Source organism: Eurypyga helias, unplaced genomic scaffold (genome assembly GCF_000690775.1).
Source record: "Eurypyga helias isolate BGI_N326 unplaced genomic scaffold, ASM69077v1 scaffold23222, whole genome shotgun sequence".
Lineage (NCBI taxonomy): Eukaryota > Metazoa > Chordata > Aves > Eurypygiformes > Eurypygidae > Eurypyga > Eurypyga helias.
This window is the reverse complement of record NW_010237009.1, coordinates 2,572-19,863: the sequence shown is the minus strand read 5'-3', so window position 1 is coordinate 19,863 and position 17,292 is coordinate 2,572. Positions and strand designations below refer to the sequence as shown.

Here is a 17,292-nt window from a genome sequence, read left to right as displayed (position 1 = left end):
TATCAACACATCTCATCTGGAAGTCAGTCATCCCACTTTCTTGGTTTCCAGTCACAACTTAGTCCTCCACACGGTGTTGCTGTAGGCACCGTTTAGTTTAGTATCAGATAGCTGTTTTTCCCTTGGATACACAGCTGTCAGGCTTTGGCTGTCTCTGAGGAGGTGAGGCAGCTCTTCAGCGTAGTACGGCATGAGAGCCAAACTCCTCATGAACCAGTCATGTGTGTCATTGCATCCCAGCATTTCTCATATCTCCTTGCAGCGAAGGGCAAAACTGCACAGCAAAGCTTGGAACCCTGCCTTGCCAGTGTTTCTCACTCGAGCTGCTCAGCTCAAGCTGTTTTGTCCACCAGGTTATTGAACTTCCCCCTCTAGAGCCTCCTCTTGATTTTACTTTACTAAGCCTTAAAAATCCCACCTAAGGTTCCTTTTATAGCCAGAAATAACCATGACATGGGTTAAGGGAGTTGGTCAAGCCTATAGAATAAGTTAGTGTCGAAGTTGGAGATCTGCTTCCCAGTGCCAAGTAGACTATCTGCTGTGAAAAACTGCAGACAGGAGGTCACGCTGAAAGATTAAAGAGAGTCATTTGGGATATGGATGTGAAACATATAGAAGACAGAAAAATCCCTGGAGACCATTTGGAACATATTTAATTGGCTTTATAGATAAATAACCTGCCAAGGATGGTAGCGGCAAAAGGAGACCCCTTCACCTCTTGAAAGTATTGGAGCTGAGCATAATCATTCCTATGGGGTGCTGTTCAGCTGAGAAAGCAATTAGAAGATGAATAAAGACTTAAGCAAGGGTGACATAAAGAACATGGCAATGCTCATGAGGTTTCAGCGGGCGGACATCGTATACAAGGAGATCGTGCCCTGGGAAAAGTCGAGTGGTAGTCCCTACCCTATTAGTAGCCCATTCAGTCATCTAGGCCTCCCTTTCCCTCCTCTTTCATGCAGTATATCAGCAAGCTGAGTCCCCATTGTGTTGCACAGTTCTTCGCCCCTGAGTTGTCTCCCACATTACTATGAAAGGGAGTTTGGATAATTTTAAATTCTGTGTTAAATATTTCATCCTAAGAGCATGCCTTCTCCAATATGGTTGGAAATGTTGCTTCTGTTGAGTCATCTAACATGTATGTTTGACAGTTAAATGCAGTGAAATAGCATTTATTCCAGTCAAGATGTGCTCAGCTGCAGTATCTTTCTACCATTATTTAACATAACAATGAGAAAAAGGCTGTTTAAAGCCAAGTCATTTTGCAATGAACAGCTGTTTCATTGTAAAAGTAAAATAGTTTGATCCTTTGCATTGTCAGGTATCACAGATAATGTGTTAAATGTAGAGAATAAGATCACTGTCATTACGAAACCCAGAAAAGCAAATCAATGCATTGCATTCAGAAACTGCTCCGGAGCATTGACTTAACCTTGATCATAGAATCACAGAATCATGGAATGGTTTGGGTTGGAAGGGACTTTAAAGACCATCTAGTTCCAACCCCCCTGCCATGGGCAGGGACACCTTCCACTAGACCAGGTTGCTCAAAGCCTCATCCAGCCTGGCCTTGAGCACTTCCAGGGATGGGGCATCCACAGCTTCTCTGGGCAACCTCTTCCAGTGCCTCACCACCATCTCCAGGAAGATTTTTTTTCCTGATATCTAATCTAAACCTCCCCACTTTCAATTTAAACCTGTTACCCCTTGTCCTGTCACTACAGGCCCTTGTAAAAAGTCCCTCCCAGCTTCCTTGTGGCCCCTTCCGGTACTGGAAGGTGCTATAAGGTCTCCCAGTTCTTACTGTAGTTTCTTTAATGCTGCATGTCAGAACACCATCATTAGGGATCTTACTTTGCCTTCAGCCATGTCTAGTGACAGTGTGTGGAAGGACTCCCAAACCCATGGGGTGCACAGGAACCCGGGCTGCCGACAGCCCTCTTCCAGCTGCATCCCCTGCTCCCGTGACGGCTGTGTGCAGTGTGGTGTGCGTTGCAGTTTGTTGGGCAGTCTGCAGCAGCAGGACCTCTCTCTGGCCTCAATATGACATCAGGAAAAAGTTTTGTGGCTTCACTGTCACCCTGGTTACTCCCATACCAACCTGAAAACTCATGTGTCTGTACTGAAAAAGTTGCTGTCACGTTGTTTATCACTTTATTGGATGTGGACTCAAAATACATTATTCAAGAGAACACAGGGATTTTGGTATTAATGATTCGTATCTTTATTTGTATTCGTACACTTTTTTAAGTAAAAGTGTGATAGATTGCAATTCATTTTCCATACCCACTGATAATAAATTCAGTATTTTTCTAGAAATAAATATTTTGCAACTATAAATAATTCATAGACGCTTTCCATGGAAGTTAATTCAAGGTCTTACAATGAAAGTCATTGCAGCAAAGAGCTATGGAAAGTAAAACCAGGATGGCTCAAAACCATGCATGTTTATTATGTGACAATCAGAGGGAGTCGGGTCATTAATATCATTTAGACGAATGGAATGCTGAGATGTGAGAACACTTAATAAATGGCTTCTTTGCTTAAGGCCTTTTGCTTTCTTATGCACCTCTTTTATCATCCTTAAGTTAAAAGAACAAAACTCCTACAGCACTGACAACACACCACCACTCAAGGCATCAACATGCCGGTTTCGCAACAGGGAAAACTGGCTCAGGTACTGGAAGTGTCACGCTCAGTAGATCCCTTTACTACTTCCAGCTCACTGGAGCTCTCTAGCAGTAGCTTGTCGGTGTGCCACAGCATGGCTAATGGTGAGCCCATTTCTCCATTTGCTGTCATTGGGGCAGGTGGAAGATATCACGGCTGTACATGAATCTGCAATGTTACAGTTGGAAAATAACCACCTGGTTGCCATTACAGTACTGCAGGATGAGAATGACTCCAAGATCCAAGGTAAGCCTAAGACAACCCAATGGCTACAGGCCTATGCCAGAGCAGGAATTAGTGCTATAGGGAGACTGTGTAAGCCTGGATTTTCTTCCTCCAGAGCAGATAATACGGAAAATTTGTGGTGGTCTAGTGCTTTCACGTGGGGCAGACCAGGAGGTTCATGCTAGGGATGAGCAAGAGCTCTGTGCAGGGTGTACAGCATCTAACTTGGACCTGAGACTATCTGAGAGGTCTTTGGGCCAAAGACAAGGCTTTCTCCACAGATCACTGAACACAGAGTCCAAATTCCACCTCACTTCACACACAGACCTGTCTCAAGGGCCTAATCCTCAGGTGCTCAGGAGGCGAGAGCTCACTGAACATCTCTGAATTCAGGTGCCTCAATGCATACACTCCTTCTAAAACCAGGATGCATCATTTTCAGTAGCAAAGCTCTGGCCATGCTAAGCAGACCAGAGCCACACACTGCTGCAAATCTGCACCTCCCTGTTTTCTGTTAGTTTTCTCACGGGATTTGATGGTGCAGGCAGGGCTGTTTCCTCCCTACCCGTTCAGTGCCTAAACACATACCTTTGGACATGCTTTAGCTGACATTTATCTGTACACTCTCTCTCTCTCTTTTTTTTTTTTTTTTGTTTTGTTTTAACACATAAGCTTGAAGTCTCTTTTTTAAATAGCTCTACTAGGTTTTCCCACAGCTTTTCCCAAATGGAACAGTGCTGCTTAGCTCTAACTGGGTCAATTAGAGACACAGTCCAGACCATCACATGGGCTGCAAACTGCCTGTTCCCATCTCCTGTGGGCAAAGATGGTATCTAGCATACCATTTTAAAATTAATATACAAAATTTTGAAAAAAAAAATATATAAAGCTGTTCCTTGCTTGAGGATATTCCTATCAGTCCATTTGGGTAAGTATTTTCTGATGATGAAACCTGGCTGTGGTTTATCAAGGCTTCAGTGCCCAAAGTTTGTGCTCACTGCTCCTGGTGCTTGTCTGAAACGCCCTCTTGTGCATGGAAAAGGCATTGCAGCAGCTGCTGTCCAGTGCACACTAGAGCATTAGTATTACTGCTGCTGGTTTTATGGCTAGCGAGCAGTGGGTAAAAGGCAGGACCCCATGGGGTTTGGGGTAAAGGCACAAAGAGTAGGGTGTCTGCATCCTAAAGAAGTCGGGGCTACTACTGTACTGAGTGACAGTTTGATGCCATTGGTTTAGAGATCGAACTTACTCCACTCTGATTATTAAACTTTCAGTTGTTATTAAGTCCAGGGTGAGTTGTTCTAGTGGTGAAATCTTTAATCATGTAATTTAAATAGAGGAAATTCTTTGTCTTCAGGTGCTGTCAGTCTCACTAATAGAATAAACTTCACAGGTCATCTGCCACAGCTCCCGGAGAAGTACTGTCATCTGCGTTTTGGCATCTGAGTTGCTGACCCCCTTCTCCAACTCCTCCAAAAAATTGCACCCTAAGCTTTTAAATATATCTAATCTAAAAATCTTTGATTTGGGAATACTCACTCTGAACTAGTAAATGGCCCACTGTCAGACTGACCCTTTTCAGATCAGAGCCCCTGGGACCCAGGAATTCTGAGCAGTCCTGAAAAATCTGAGTCTGGTCACGTAGAAATAGAAGTAACCGCGACCAGTAAAAGATAAGAAATCTTGATACTCAAAATAATTCACCTAAGGTCACAGAGTATATGAATACCAGTTTCCTACTTAACCTCTGTGCCCTCAAACTGCATCTGGAATTTCACTTGGATCACAGTGTCTGTGCTCTCAGACCCTGGTTTGCGGGACTTCACTTAGCAATGTCATGTCTGTGTGTCTTCCCCAGAACTGAATACTGCTCACAAGCTGGAAAAGGCACAGTTAGAAGAGAATTTTGAAAAACTGCGGCTCTTACTCCAGGTGAGCAGTTTCGTTCTCTTCCACCCCTGTAACGATGTCGCGGAGGAGCTGGCGGGGCAACCCCAGCCCCGTTGCCAGCTCCCAGCACACCGGGCCACCGCTGCTTACCAGCTGTAGCACCTCTTGTCCTCTGCCTGTCCAAACTGGGATCTAGCGGCAAAGGTGCTCCCTCAGGAGTTTTTTCCTCTCCTTTGGCTGGTTCAGCAAAATACTATCTGAAAGAGAGGGCAAACCTAAAAGGAGAAAAAGGCAGCTGGATAAAGCAAAGGAATGTCCTTTTGACCCTGCTGACTGCTGGTCCAGCACAAGGATTGAAGCTGAGCTCTTCCCTGCATGATGGGGAGAGCTCCAGCACCTGCTGGGGCTGTCAGCATCACCTTGTCTACATGGTACGCTGCAGCAGACAGGCCCAGGGCTCGGAAATGCTGGCCTCTCCCTGACTGGCCGTGGGCCTGTGCTTTAAAACTCAGTAAATGTGCAGGAGCCAGTCCGCAGTCTCCGCTCCCACCGCAGGGCAACGCAGTCCTTGATGAGGGATGTCCCAGGGCTGGTCCTGCTGTGCAGCTGCGCTATCCGGGCAGGGTCAGCCCTGCACATCACATCTCTCCCATTCCACTGTTTAACACCAAGCCCAAGGTCGTGTTGGCTTTTTCAATCCTTTTAACAACTTCATGCTGTTCTCACTGTCTAGATGAAGAAATCCCATGGAGGGGAGGGCAGAAGCGTGCCCCTGTGAGTCACGCTAGGTTTGGAAATCTTGTGTGAACAAGCCAAGATGCTAAAGAGAATAATGCAGGAGATGATTTCGTAGGCAGAGATGAATGACAGTTTTAAAAACTCCTGACTAGCACATACTGTTGCACGCAGCAACCGTCACTGCCTTCCTCAGGCGGCTGTGACAGTGTGAGGCACGTCAGCAATTTTGCAGGAAGCACTGATGTAATGCTACACCCAAGAAATTCCACATACGAAAGATAAGGATACCAGTTTCACAGCAACTGTGGCTTTTACAGATGTTGTATGTAGAGAGGTAACAGGAATGCATGTGGTGATAACAGAAATATGATTGCTTAAAATAACATGTTGTTCCTGCGTATAGCCCTGAGATGAAAAGGTGATCATTCCAGTCCACACCACTAACGCATTGTTGTTTGTTACCACGTTAGAAGCCTAGAAAGGTGAAGGAAGCAGGGATGGGGTATCTACCACCTCACTCAGGCCCCCACAGATGATCTCTTTCATGCCTGTGATACAAATCCCAGCTCCCTTAAGGGAGGACGTGCTCATTCTCATCCAGCCCAAGGTGACGGGATGATTTAACATCAAAGACATTTCATGAACTAGTGCCAGCCAGTGTCAGCCAGCTGCAGGCATTGCAGGGATTTTGGGATCCCCTGAGGTCCTGGGTTATCAAAAACCTCCCTGTTCAAGTGGTCTTATGTAAATAATACCACCTCGCAGGGGTTTCTGAGCCTTGTTCAGCTCCCCCAGCGGTTTCACAGCGCAGACTGACCTGTATGAATGCACAAGGAGTGATAACGTGGTTGGTGTGTTCACTGGTGTGTCTCCCCTCCAGGACCAGATAGACACCCTCACCTTCCAAAACCAATCTCTTAAGGCCAAAGCAGACCGATTTGAAGAGGCTCTGAAGAAAAACACCGAGGTAAAAAAAAGCCCTGAAGGTAGATGGTAACTATAACTGTACAGTCGTCAAGATACACACACACTGCAATTATTTATCTGCAATGAAATAACCCTGAAATGAACCTCCAAAAAGAGTTTCCTTTCAACTTGGGGCATTTCAGTGTGTTCACAGCACTACCCCATGGGCAGCTGTATCAACATGACAGAGGGGACAGAATGAGAATAGTGAGGTGAACAAGGGGCTCAGGGAGTTTTTAGGTGAGAGAATTCCTTCAGGAAGGAGCGCTAATGTTTGAAGCAGGCTTGGCCGTGGGAAACAGGTAGCATTAGTCCCTTTCCATCTGCACCGCAGTATTTAATTTACATGAAAGGGCAAATTCTGCTGTGTCACAGCGATATTAATGCCAAGTACCACCAGGAAGTTTACTGGTGTGAGTTACACTGGGAAAAATCCAGAACAGCTTGAGTCAGCAACAGTATTTCATCAGTACAATTCAGAGCTCACCTGGAGTTGAACCCTGGTATCCCCTACACCTGAAGTTCTCAAGCAGAGGAGGACCTTTTTGCGACCAGATCTGATCTTTCTTAACAGGCACTGTGATGCAGTGGTGTTGGGAAGGCAGAGCACTGTCGTTTTCCCCTCCAGCCCCCTTGTCCACTTTCCTCAGTTTCATGTTTGCACTTTTCCCAAGCCAAAATCCCTGCACAATCATAAAACACCTCATGCAGTTCCCAGCCTATGAGTAGGAATGAGGTTGCTGAACAACCTGGCATCCCATCCTTCTAGCCGTGAGGTTGGTCAAAAGAAAGGTAACGTTGGCTGTCCAGCCAAAGGGATGGTCTGGGAGAGAATATCAGGGTTCAGATGGGCTGTGGAGGCCCAGGTCCAGGTGGTTTTCACATCCCCGAGACTCCTAAACCACTGGGTGCACTGAGGAAACTTTACCTTATGGCTGAATATCCATTTATAGCTGACTGGTGTTTTCCTTAGATTGTACAAGCTCCATATCTGCACTTAGAAAAAGATCTGAAGAGCTTAAAACATGTTCTGGAAATGAAGAACCATCAGATTCACCAACAGGAGAAGATGATTATGGAGCTAGAAAAACAGGTGAGTTTTCTCCAGGAGAGGTGTCAGAGAGGGACTAAAGTAAAAGTTTGGTCACAGCAGATGAACTTAAAAGGGGTGAGAAGACACATGAGGTGGGGGCAAGACAGTGTCAAAGAAGTTCATAAATGGTTATATATTGTGTATATAACCCTAAAGTCATGCTGTTCTGCAGCCTACGCTGTTTTCTCATCGTTTGCTGTGGGGGTCCCTAGCGCAGAACTCCCCAGTTCACCATCAATTACATTTTTTATTGGAAAGGAGGTTCATTTTGTAAGGCATAACCTATCGTGACGGTAAATGCATAGTGTGGTGACAGGATGAGGCGCTACCTCAGCTGGGGAGCCGGAACAGCTGGTTCAGCACAGCATTCAGCAAGATTTGTTGCCATTTACGGGGAAATTTGAGAACTCAGATGATTATTTTGCTGAACAGATGCTTGAGTAAGTTGGATGTAGACAAAAGTGCCTCTCTGCAACTGAGGCTTGTTAACTGTGCTCCTCCCAACGGGCTGCTCCTGGAGCTAAGCCAGCATCTGAAAACGTGCACTGTAGTGTTCTAATGAAAAAACCATCCCAAACAACAGCCGGTGTGGTTCCTGGTCATTTAGCTGCTTTTGCTAATTAACCTCGTAGGAGCACACAGTCCTTCATCACAGTAAAACACTGGGTCTACTCTTGTCCGAAGGCACAACTGCCTTCTGTTTAAAGTTCTACCTTTATAAATGCCAGAACATCGACAGAGCACCTCCAAATGGTCTGAAAGATGGGGTGCCTTGTAAGGGGGCAGGAGGACATTTCAGAAACAGGGTCCGTCTTGGCTCCTTGTCTGCTAAAGGGAAGCTGGAAACGAAGGTGGCAGGAGTGCTGTAGGGTGAGGGTTGCAGTGGAGAGGGAGGGAGATGCACATGTATCCTCCCGTGCTTCATGCTGGCATAGCCACTGCTTATTAAAACTATTGAGGAAGCAGAGAAGGTGCCCGGGATGGTGATTCCTCTCTCATAGCATTTCAAAACGGGGCCAGAATCCTTGTTCTGCTCTAAGAAAATATACTGGGATTGGTCAGAATATCTGAGAATCAGGAGTATTCTTTTGTTACCTGCATAGACTGGAAACCACTGCATAAAACTGATGCCTCCACCATGAAGTGTGAGCTCTTGCTAACTCCAGTGCACAGTGTATTGGTTCTTTATAAGAGGCTGGGAAATTCAATAATCGAGCTCGCACAGAGATAAGGTTACCCTGCGATATATTGTTTTCTTCTGAAAGTGTTGAATTCAGCAAAATTCAAACTGCTGGAAAACCAAGAACTAAGGTGATAAACTATGTCAAATTCAAAACTTGGGGAAAACAGGGCATCTGAGGCCATGGTACATGCCTATAAACATCTTGCTGATGTTTTGATACACTGCTGTTGACATCCTCAAACTCTGGCCTTGGACTGTCCCGAGTAAAAGCTACCTATGCTTGGGATAGGATTCATTTCCCTTAACTGTAGCTTGAAAGTTAAGCCTGACATTTGACACTGTCAGCAGTGAAGTGTCTCCAAAGGGCAGCCCAGCTCCTGTGCATGCAGCAGCAGTTCAGGGCTGCTGCTGGGCATAATCTCCTGGTGGGGAACTCTTTCCTCCCCATAACTGGGGAGTCATAATCCTAGAAGTTGGATGCCAGACATTTATGTCTGATGAGGTTAGTTGGGCTGGATAATGATAACAAAGTTTATGGATAAAAGTTTATGGAATGGATAACAAAGTTGGGCTTGTTCAGCCTGGAGAAGAGAAGGCTCCAGGGAGACCTTAGAGCACCTTCCAGTACCTGAAGGGGCTACAAGGAAGCTGGGGGGTACTTTTTACAAGAGTCCGTAGTGACAGGACAAGGGGTAATGGGTTTAAATTGAAAGTGGGGAGGTTTAGATTAGATATCAGGAAGAAGTTCTTCCCGGAGAGGGTGGTGAGGCACTGGCACAGGTTGCCCAGAGAAGCTGTGGATGCCCCATCCCTGGAAGTGTTCAAGGCCAGGCTGGATGAGGCTTTGAGCAACCTGGTCTAGTGGAAGGGGTCCCTGCCCATGGCAGGGGGGGTGGAACTAGATGATCTTTAAGGGCCCTTCCAACCCAAACCCTTCTATGATTTAGTTTATGATTTAATTTGCTCTAAGGGCAAATAAAGAACAGATCCTATTGGATCAAGTGTTGGGATTTCTTCAGACCTAACAAACCTTCTTTCATTACAGGCTGAAAAAAATTTAAAACTGGAAGAAAAAATCAACATGCTGCAACAGCAGAACGAAGAACTCGTAGCCAGGATTGAGCAAAATACTGTCATAACAAGGTTTGTGCTGATATTTGCAGTCTGTCTGAGCTGAAAGGAGACTGAAGATTTAGCTGCCCAAGGCTGACACTTACTTCAGAAGTGAAAAAACGTATTTACTCCTGAAAGTGTATTGGTGTCCTGATCTGCTTGTTTTGTAAAAAAATCCTTTTTATATCAGGCTTGTTTACTTTAATGTGCACTTCCATGATCTTGACATGCTGCTGAGAGCGAAGTTGTCCCGAGACCCCTTTTGTCAGCGGGTAACAAAGGTGGGAAATGGGCCAGTTTCAGGAGAAGCATCCTAACGATGCCACTGGCACCCAGGCAGGGTTATCCAGTGGGGTTTTTTCATCTGCAGTGTCTGTTTGCACCTTTGTCACAACCTGACAAAGATGACAAGGCTCCTTGTGTTAGGTGGTATAGTAACGGAGAAGGGTAGGGCAGTCTCTGTCTCACGCAGTTTGTAGTCTGCTGTAAGGCAAGAGACCACAGCTGGAACCCAGCAGAGGGGGTACCCGGAGATGCTGGAGCTGAACTTGTCCCAACACACCAGCTGTCATCATTGCCAGAAATTATGCTAACAGCCTGAAATGCAATTTAACTTCCAGTTGACTTTTTAAAGCTTCAGCATCTCATCTCTGATTTAATTTTAGGTTTTGTCTTTCTAGTGTCTCCTTCATTAATGATTCAGCCTTTAAAAAAAAAAAGTCTCCTGCATGTAGATATTTTTTAAAGGCAATATTGCTTCTACTCACATTTCAGGTTGGGGTGAAGATTATGTCTCATCTCACCTAAGTGTAAATACCCGTAACACACATGTCACTGTCTGAGGTGGGTATCTCAGCCTTTCTGTGCTCAGGGAGGAAAACCAGGAATTCTTAAGGTCTGGCTCACCAGACCCGTATGAGACACCTGGTTTTGGGCTGGATGCATTGTGGTCTGGCAGTGGCAGCCTCTCTCCACATCTGTGCCAGCCAGGGTGCCTGGATGGGTGCTTGGCCTCTGATAGCCTCTGGTTGGGCAAGTGGCATCCTCTGCTCCCTCTCGTTCCTGGCTGCAGCGTTTTGCTTCTTGCCTCTGACTGTGCAGGTACTCGTTTCAAAGAGCATCTTTTTGGGAGAAATTCTGAGTTTGAGGTCAGCCTGGAAAGTCAATGTAGAGGACAGTCATTTTCAACAGTAGCAGTTTTGGGACAGCTGTGGGGACAGTGTCAGCCAGGGCTTTAAAGTCAGAGTTATTAAAACACGTGTTTTCCTGGCAGCAGTAGCCAGCTTGACTGCTCTTTTCTGTTGTACTGGCACTGCCTGGGAAGCGCAGTGTGAACGAGCTCAGGGAGCTGCCCTGGCTGGGGAACAGCACGAATTAGAGCTAATGCAGCCCAGCAGCAGCGAGAGGCGGGAGGGACACCAGGTTTTGGACACAGGAGGTCCACAGGGCCTCGGCTGGGACTTCCCCAAGCACTTGAATAAATAATCTGATTTCTCAACATCTCAGATTCTCCTTCCAAATCAACCACCATTTTTTGGTCCTTTGGACTGGGCAAGTTTGAGGAATGATATTTTCCAGCACTCTAGAGATGAAGATGACCAGGAGGGTGTCTGGTCTCTGTTGGCATAACCATGCTGACCTCTGGGCCTTCTGGGAGAGGTTTTAGCGTGAGTCAAGGGCACAACTCAGACACCCTTGCCTGCATCCCTGTCGCTGTGCCCCTGCAGACCTCTCTGGTTTTATGGCTTTGAGTTGTTACAGCAGCTCAAATTGCCAGGGGGGCTGGCAGAGGAACACGTCTGACCATAGGTTTGCAGTGTTGGGGATAAAGGATTCCCTAAAAATTTAGGGTGAATTAGTGCCTCAAAGCCTGTTGTATGAGCTGATACCACCCATCCTACCATACCTCTAGCAAGCAGCAGTAAGCCCCCACGGTAAAGGAGGCTGATAGTGTGCTGACGGGCTGCGCTTGCTTCCTGTCCCAGCAGTGCCTTTAGCAGGGCAGGGAGCTGAGCCCCTCACCGTGCTCAGCCGTGCTCTGTGCTAGCCTGTTCCCAGTACCCCGGTGAGCTTTACCCATCACTCACACACTAAGACCCTCACAAAAGCCGTGGGGGAGGGCACGTGCTTTATACTGTTTGCTAATTGTGGCTGGAAGAGGATGCAGTGGGGCTTTGTGTATAACTTTTATGGCCTGTTACGTTACACGTTGCAAAAGAAAAAGCAATTCCATGTGTAGCAAGAGGTTTCCTATAGCGTTATTTCTTCAGGGTGAGCTCCCATGTGGACTTTCTCGTGCCTGTAAGACCATGAGCTCATGCCACAGCTGGTTCTCTAATGCGACCATGAGTAGGATTTTCCTCCTCCACCAGGCAAGCAGCTTTCTGAAAACTTCTGCAAACTCGTGTCTTCTAATCCTCTGACTCTGCTAGCCACTGCTTCATGGTTCAAAACTTTCAGGGAGTGGGAGAACAGACATCTTCTTGATCACGTGAGCTCCATTTCTAGGCTATAAAAGCAGAAATACTTTAAAAATGCTTTTTCAGCAAAATTGGAAATGCCAGCCCCACCCTCTCAGAAACTTTTGATGACTCAGAGTGGCCCAGCAGTCCATGACATCTGCTATGGGCTTCAGGCTATACCCAGAAAAGGAGTTGTGCGGAATTTCGTGTGTGCATCCAAAATCCACACCCAGTTGCTGCTGAAGCCTGGAAATACCTAGGTTAGGTGCCTCCCTGCTTAGTTCTATAAAACCCTAAGTTGCTTGTAAATCAGGTTAGGTACATGCCCAGAGCTGCCCCAGGCTGATCACATCAGGACCTGACTCCTGCCCAGGCACAATGGGGCTGCAGAAGCCAGGTGTTCCTGCCTGCATGCTCCCGGACTGTGGGGTTGCTGGCACATGCCCCAAACGCATCCTGATCAGGTCCCAGAGTCTACCTGCACTGCCCCATTTCTTTTAAAACCAGATCCCTGGTTAGATGAGAGCAGACTCGCTGTGGCTGTGGTGCCTGTAGGAAATATCCATGCCCCACCTCCCAAAAGCCAGCAGGTTATAGGGCATTCTGAGGAAAACACCCCCCTGGTCCTGGCTGGTGAAGCGTCCTTGGTGTTGCAGTCAGGAATAGAGGGTTTGTTAGGAGGAAGGAGCTAGAGAAGGAGCTCATGACCCTTTACAGAGGACTGGGAAGGCCTCAAGCTGAGCTGCATCCCACATCAGGACATCAGCTAAAGCGGGGAGCACGGAGAGCACAGCCTCCTTTCCCTGCGCACATGGCAGCGGCTGTTTGGCAGTCAGGGGTGCAACTGCTCCCTCTCACCTCTTCGCTCTTGCTCTGCCACTCCACAAAGGCTCTCGCTCATGGCACAGCGTTGGTGGCAGGGCTGAGAACCAAGGGTGAGAGTTACAGCTATCCTCGGAGGCGGGACTTTGGATTTGCATTGTCAGTCAGACAGAAGAAGGCCTAAAACCCAGAAGCTGGTGGGCTCTGTGTTCCTGATTGCCCACCACAGAGATCAGTGGGGGTCTCTGCAGCTCTGGGGAAGGTGGGCGTGCACCTGCGCTTTATCTCAGCCTAAATTTTTGGTTACTTTCTCCTCCTCCTCTGCCCACGAGGGGAGAATCCTGTTCTTGCAGTGCACTGCAGCCTTGAGTTTTTGCTACTTTCAAACATGCAAATAAAGAAACAAATATGCTAGATTTTTATTTTAGGAATTTCCAGTTTTCACTCCACCGTCTGTATGGTAAAACGGCCGTTTCTAACGTGTCTGGAGTATGTCACCAAGGCACAAAGCCCTTGGCACCTGTGCATGCCGTGCATGATGCTGACAGTTGCTCCAGGCCACGGAGGAAGGCTGGGGCTTATCCCATGGAAGCTTTGGCAGCTGAGCTGCCTCAGAGAGGTGTAGAGCAAAGACAGAGGACATTTGGGGGGCAGAGTCAGACATCGGGGGGCAACTGTGACTTCTGGAGATGCCTTTCTCACCCAGCAGTGAAGAGACCTGGGGACAGCTGTACCCCAGCTTGGGCAGCTATGGGATGGGATGGGATGGGATGGGATGGGATGGGATGGGATGGGATGGGATGGGATGGGATGGGATGAAGAGAGGTTCTCAGAGTCCTGCATTAATGTCACTGTTCCCACGCTGGTGTGTCTTACATGTTGTCCCGCTTCCCTCTCCAGGCAATTGTCAGAGGAGAACGCTAATCTTCAAGAGTACGTTGAGAAAGAAGTGAAGGAGAAGAAGAAGCTGAGCAGGACCAACGAAGAGCTCCTCTGGAAGCTACAGGAGGGAGATGCCGTGAGCCCTGTGAAACTCCCACCCACATCGTCCACGTCTTTTTATCGCTGCTCATCAGGGAACTCCTCTCCAGCAATAGTCAGAACCTTGCGGCGATGATTCGGGGCCCGCACGCTGAAGGTCCCCTGCCTTTAATGCATTTTCAGCCTGCTAAATGTTACCATCTGTGCTGGTCTGTCAGGACAGAGTGAATTTTCATCACGGTAGCTGGGGAGAGGCTATGTATAGTACTGATAAGGTGGTTTTTAGCTGGTGCTGGCGAGTGCTTAAAACAGTTCAAGGTCTTTTCCAGCTTCTGATACCACCCCTGTGTTCCCAACTCTCTCATTCCAAGCAGTGTTGAGGGGACCATGACGCCATCCAAGGAAGTATGACCATCAGCAGGCGGCCAGGGCTCGTGGCTGCAAGCATGCTCGATAGCTGCACAGCTTTACACTAGGCAGGGTGCGCTTATAGTCCCCCCATAGGAACTCTGACGTGTTGATTAGGGTAGCAAAAAAGATAGCAAAAAGCTAGGACAGCAGGAAGTTAGGGTAGCAAAATCGTTCAGTTTGATGTGTTAACATTTTAACTATGGTTAGAGCCAAAATTTGGAAAGTACTATATTCATGGTTCATCAGAATGAACTTTTGCTGCAGTATTTCAGGTTATTTACAAATACAGTTCAAGTTGTGTATATTTCTGTATATGTGTCTGTGTTTATATACATGTAGTATTATACCTTTATACCTATATAGATGCACACACATATGTATGTAGTTGAAGATGTTCTGAATTGCATTTTTTATATTATTGGATACGACTAAGCGCTGATATATTTTCATTACAGTCAGCAGTTTTCTAACTCGTGCCTAAGACTTGTATCTAGACAAAATGCATTTCTGTTTAGCCTCCCAGGAATATTTATACCCAACCTAGAAGAAAGTTACAGAGAAGTAGAAGCGCCTTCCAAATGAGCACCAAGTGGTACTCTATGTAACGTGAACACCAGCGACTTTGAAATTCCCAGACAGTACTGCCTTCGACACCATCACCTTTGCATTGAACACCAGATGGGATACGCATACCATTCGCTGCTTTCTAGCTCTTAGCATCGATATTGTAAGTGGAGATAGGCTAGAGAGGAGAAACCTGAGGGTTTTAGCAGATTTGATAGAGGTTACTCGTTAGGGTGTGTCAATTTTAGTGTCTTTAAATCCTCGTTAGATCTTGTTTTGCCTTGTCCGGGTTTGGATCCAATCAAATAGGCTCCTGTCCATTTTGATTTATTTTAAGTCCTGTGAGCAAGAAGGAGAAAAGAAGTTGTTCATCCTTGACCTGTGCTGGTTTCCAGTTTTAGGATGAGGTACCGGGGACCTGCTAGGGCTCTAGCCTCCCCCCACCTGAAGCACCAAGTAGAGCACAGCGGACTACATGGGCGCACGTGAGGTCAGAATTTCTTTCTCCCCACATACATTTCACATTGTAGGAGCTCACCTGAAGTTACAGAGCACTTTTAAGATTCATGGAAAAGAGTGGCTAAACTACCTTTAACTTCCCTGCCTGGAAGCAAAACAAATCACCCAGGCTTGGGTGGGACAGGGTGCCGAGCCCTCGGGGGCACCGTTAGCAAGAAAAAAAATACCCCTGAGTGTAATTTAAAAAAAAAAGAACGAACTGTGGGATGCTTTTCTATCCAGCTTGGGGCAAAGAGCCTGTGTGCATTCCCGCTCTGAGCACCGGGGTCGGAGTAAGCGGGAGACGTGCAGCAGATCCCCGGGGCGCAGAAGCGCTGCGGTGAGGGCAGCTCTCCTACCCCCTGTGCGGTGGGTGATGCCCTGCGCGAGCAGAGCTGGGATCGCACAGCCCTGCCGTACTGATGGGATGGGAGCTGTGCTTCAGCGTTCCTGGGAAGTGCTCAGGATTCACAGGCTGCAGCTCAACTGCGTCAACCACCCTCAACGCACCTGTGGCCTGTTCCACAGCATTTAAAAAAAAAGGTGAATTTTTTTCCTCCTTTTTAGAGAAACGTATTTTTGTAGCAGCTTTTGCATGATGCTGTGATACTGAGTAAAATGAGCATCTTGTTAGAATAGACCATGCCACACCAACTACTGCTGTGGAAATGCGTTCCTAGATTATAGCATGTCCAGCAATGACAACCTGAAAGTAGGATAGATACCTGACACTGTGTGTGCACACAAAGCCCCTCCTTGCCGAGTACAGTTGTAATCACTTTCCCACTTGCTAAACACACAGATATCTGCAACACCCACTGCACTGTCATGTGTCAGCCAGCCCGTACAGTTCTGATACAATGAGATCGGAATGGTTTGGGTTGGAAGGGACCTTAAAGACCATCTAGTTCCAACCCCCCTGCCATGGGCAGGGACACCTTCCACTAGACCAGGTTGCTCAAAGCCTCATCCAGCCTGGCCTTGAACACTTCCAGGGATGGGGCATCCACAGCTTCTCTGGGCAACCTCTTCCAGTGCCTCACCACCATCTCCGTGAAGAATTTCTTCTCTATATCTAGTGTAAATCTACTCTTTTAGATTTAAACCATTACCCCTCGTCTTGTTGCAACAGGTCCTGCTCAACAGAGTGTCCCCATCTTTCTCATAAGCCCCCTTCAGGTACTGGAAGGTGCTATAAGGTCTCCCCGGAGCCTTCTCTTCTCCAGGCTGAACAAGCCCAACTCTCTCAGCCTGTTCCCATAGCAGAGGTGCTCCAGCCCTCTGAGCATCTTCATGGCCTCCTCTGGACTCACTCCAACCAGTCTATATCCTTCTGATATTGAGGGCTCCACAGCTGGATGCAGCACTCCAGGTGGGGTCTCACCAGAGCAGAGCAGAGCGGGAGAATCCCCTCCCTTGACCTGCTGGCCACACTTCTCTGGATACAGCCCAGGATACGGTTGGCTTTCTGGGCTGCCAGCACACACTGCCGGCTCATGTTCAGCTTTTCACCCACCAGTACCCCCAAGCCCTTCTCCTCGGAGCTGCTCTCTATCCATTCCCCACCCAGCCTGTACTTGTGCTTGGGATTGCCCCAACCCAGGTGCAGGACCTTGCACTTGGCCTTGTTGAACTCCATGAGGATGGCAGTGGCCCACCTCTCCAGCCTGTCGAGG

General features: G+C 47.4%; 1 protein-coding gene across 1 annotated transcript; it reads left to right on the top strand.

Annotated features, from left to right (window-relative positions):
* Nucleotides 1-2,644: 2,644 nt before the first annotated feature.
* LOC104506387 (microtubule-associated tumor suppressor candidate 2-like) lies at nt 2,645-14,258 on the top strand (the record flags this gene model as incomplete). The annotated part of the gene is made up of 7 exons (XM_010147319.1): nt 2,645-2,677; nt 2,811-2,916; nt 4,754-4,827; nt 6,404-6,490; nt 7,463-7,582; nt 9,811-9,908; nt 14,063-14,258. Coding segments are annotated over exons 1-7 (714 nt in total), but the record flags the coding sequence as incomplete, so codon positions are not given.
* Nucleotides 14,259-17,292: the final 3,034 nt, after the last annotated feature.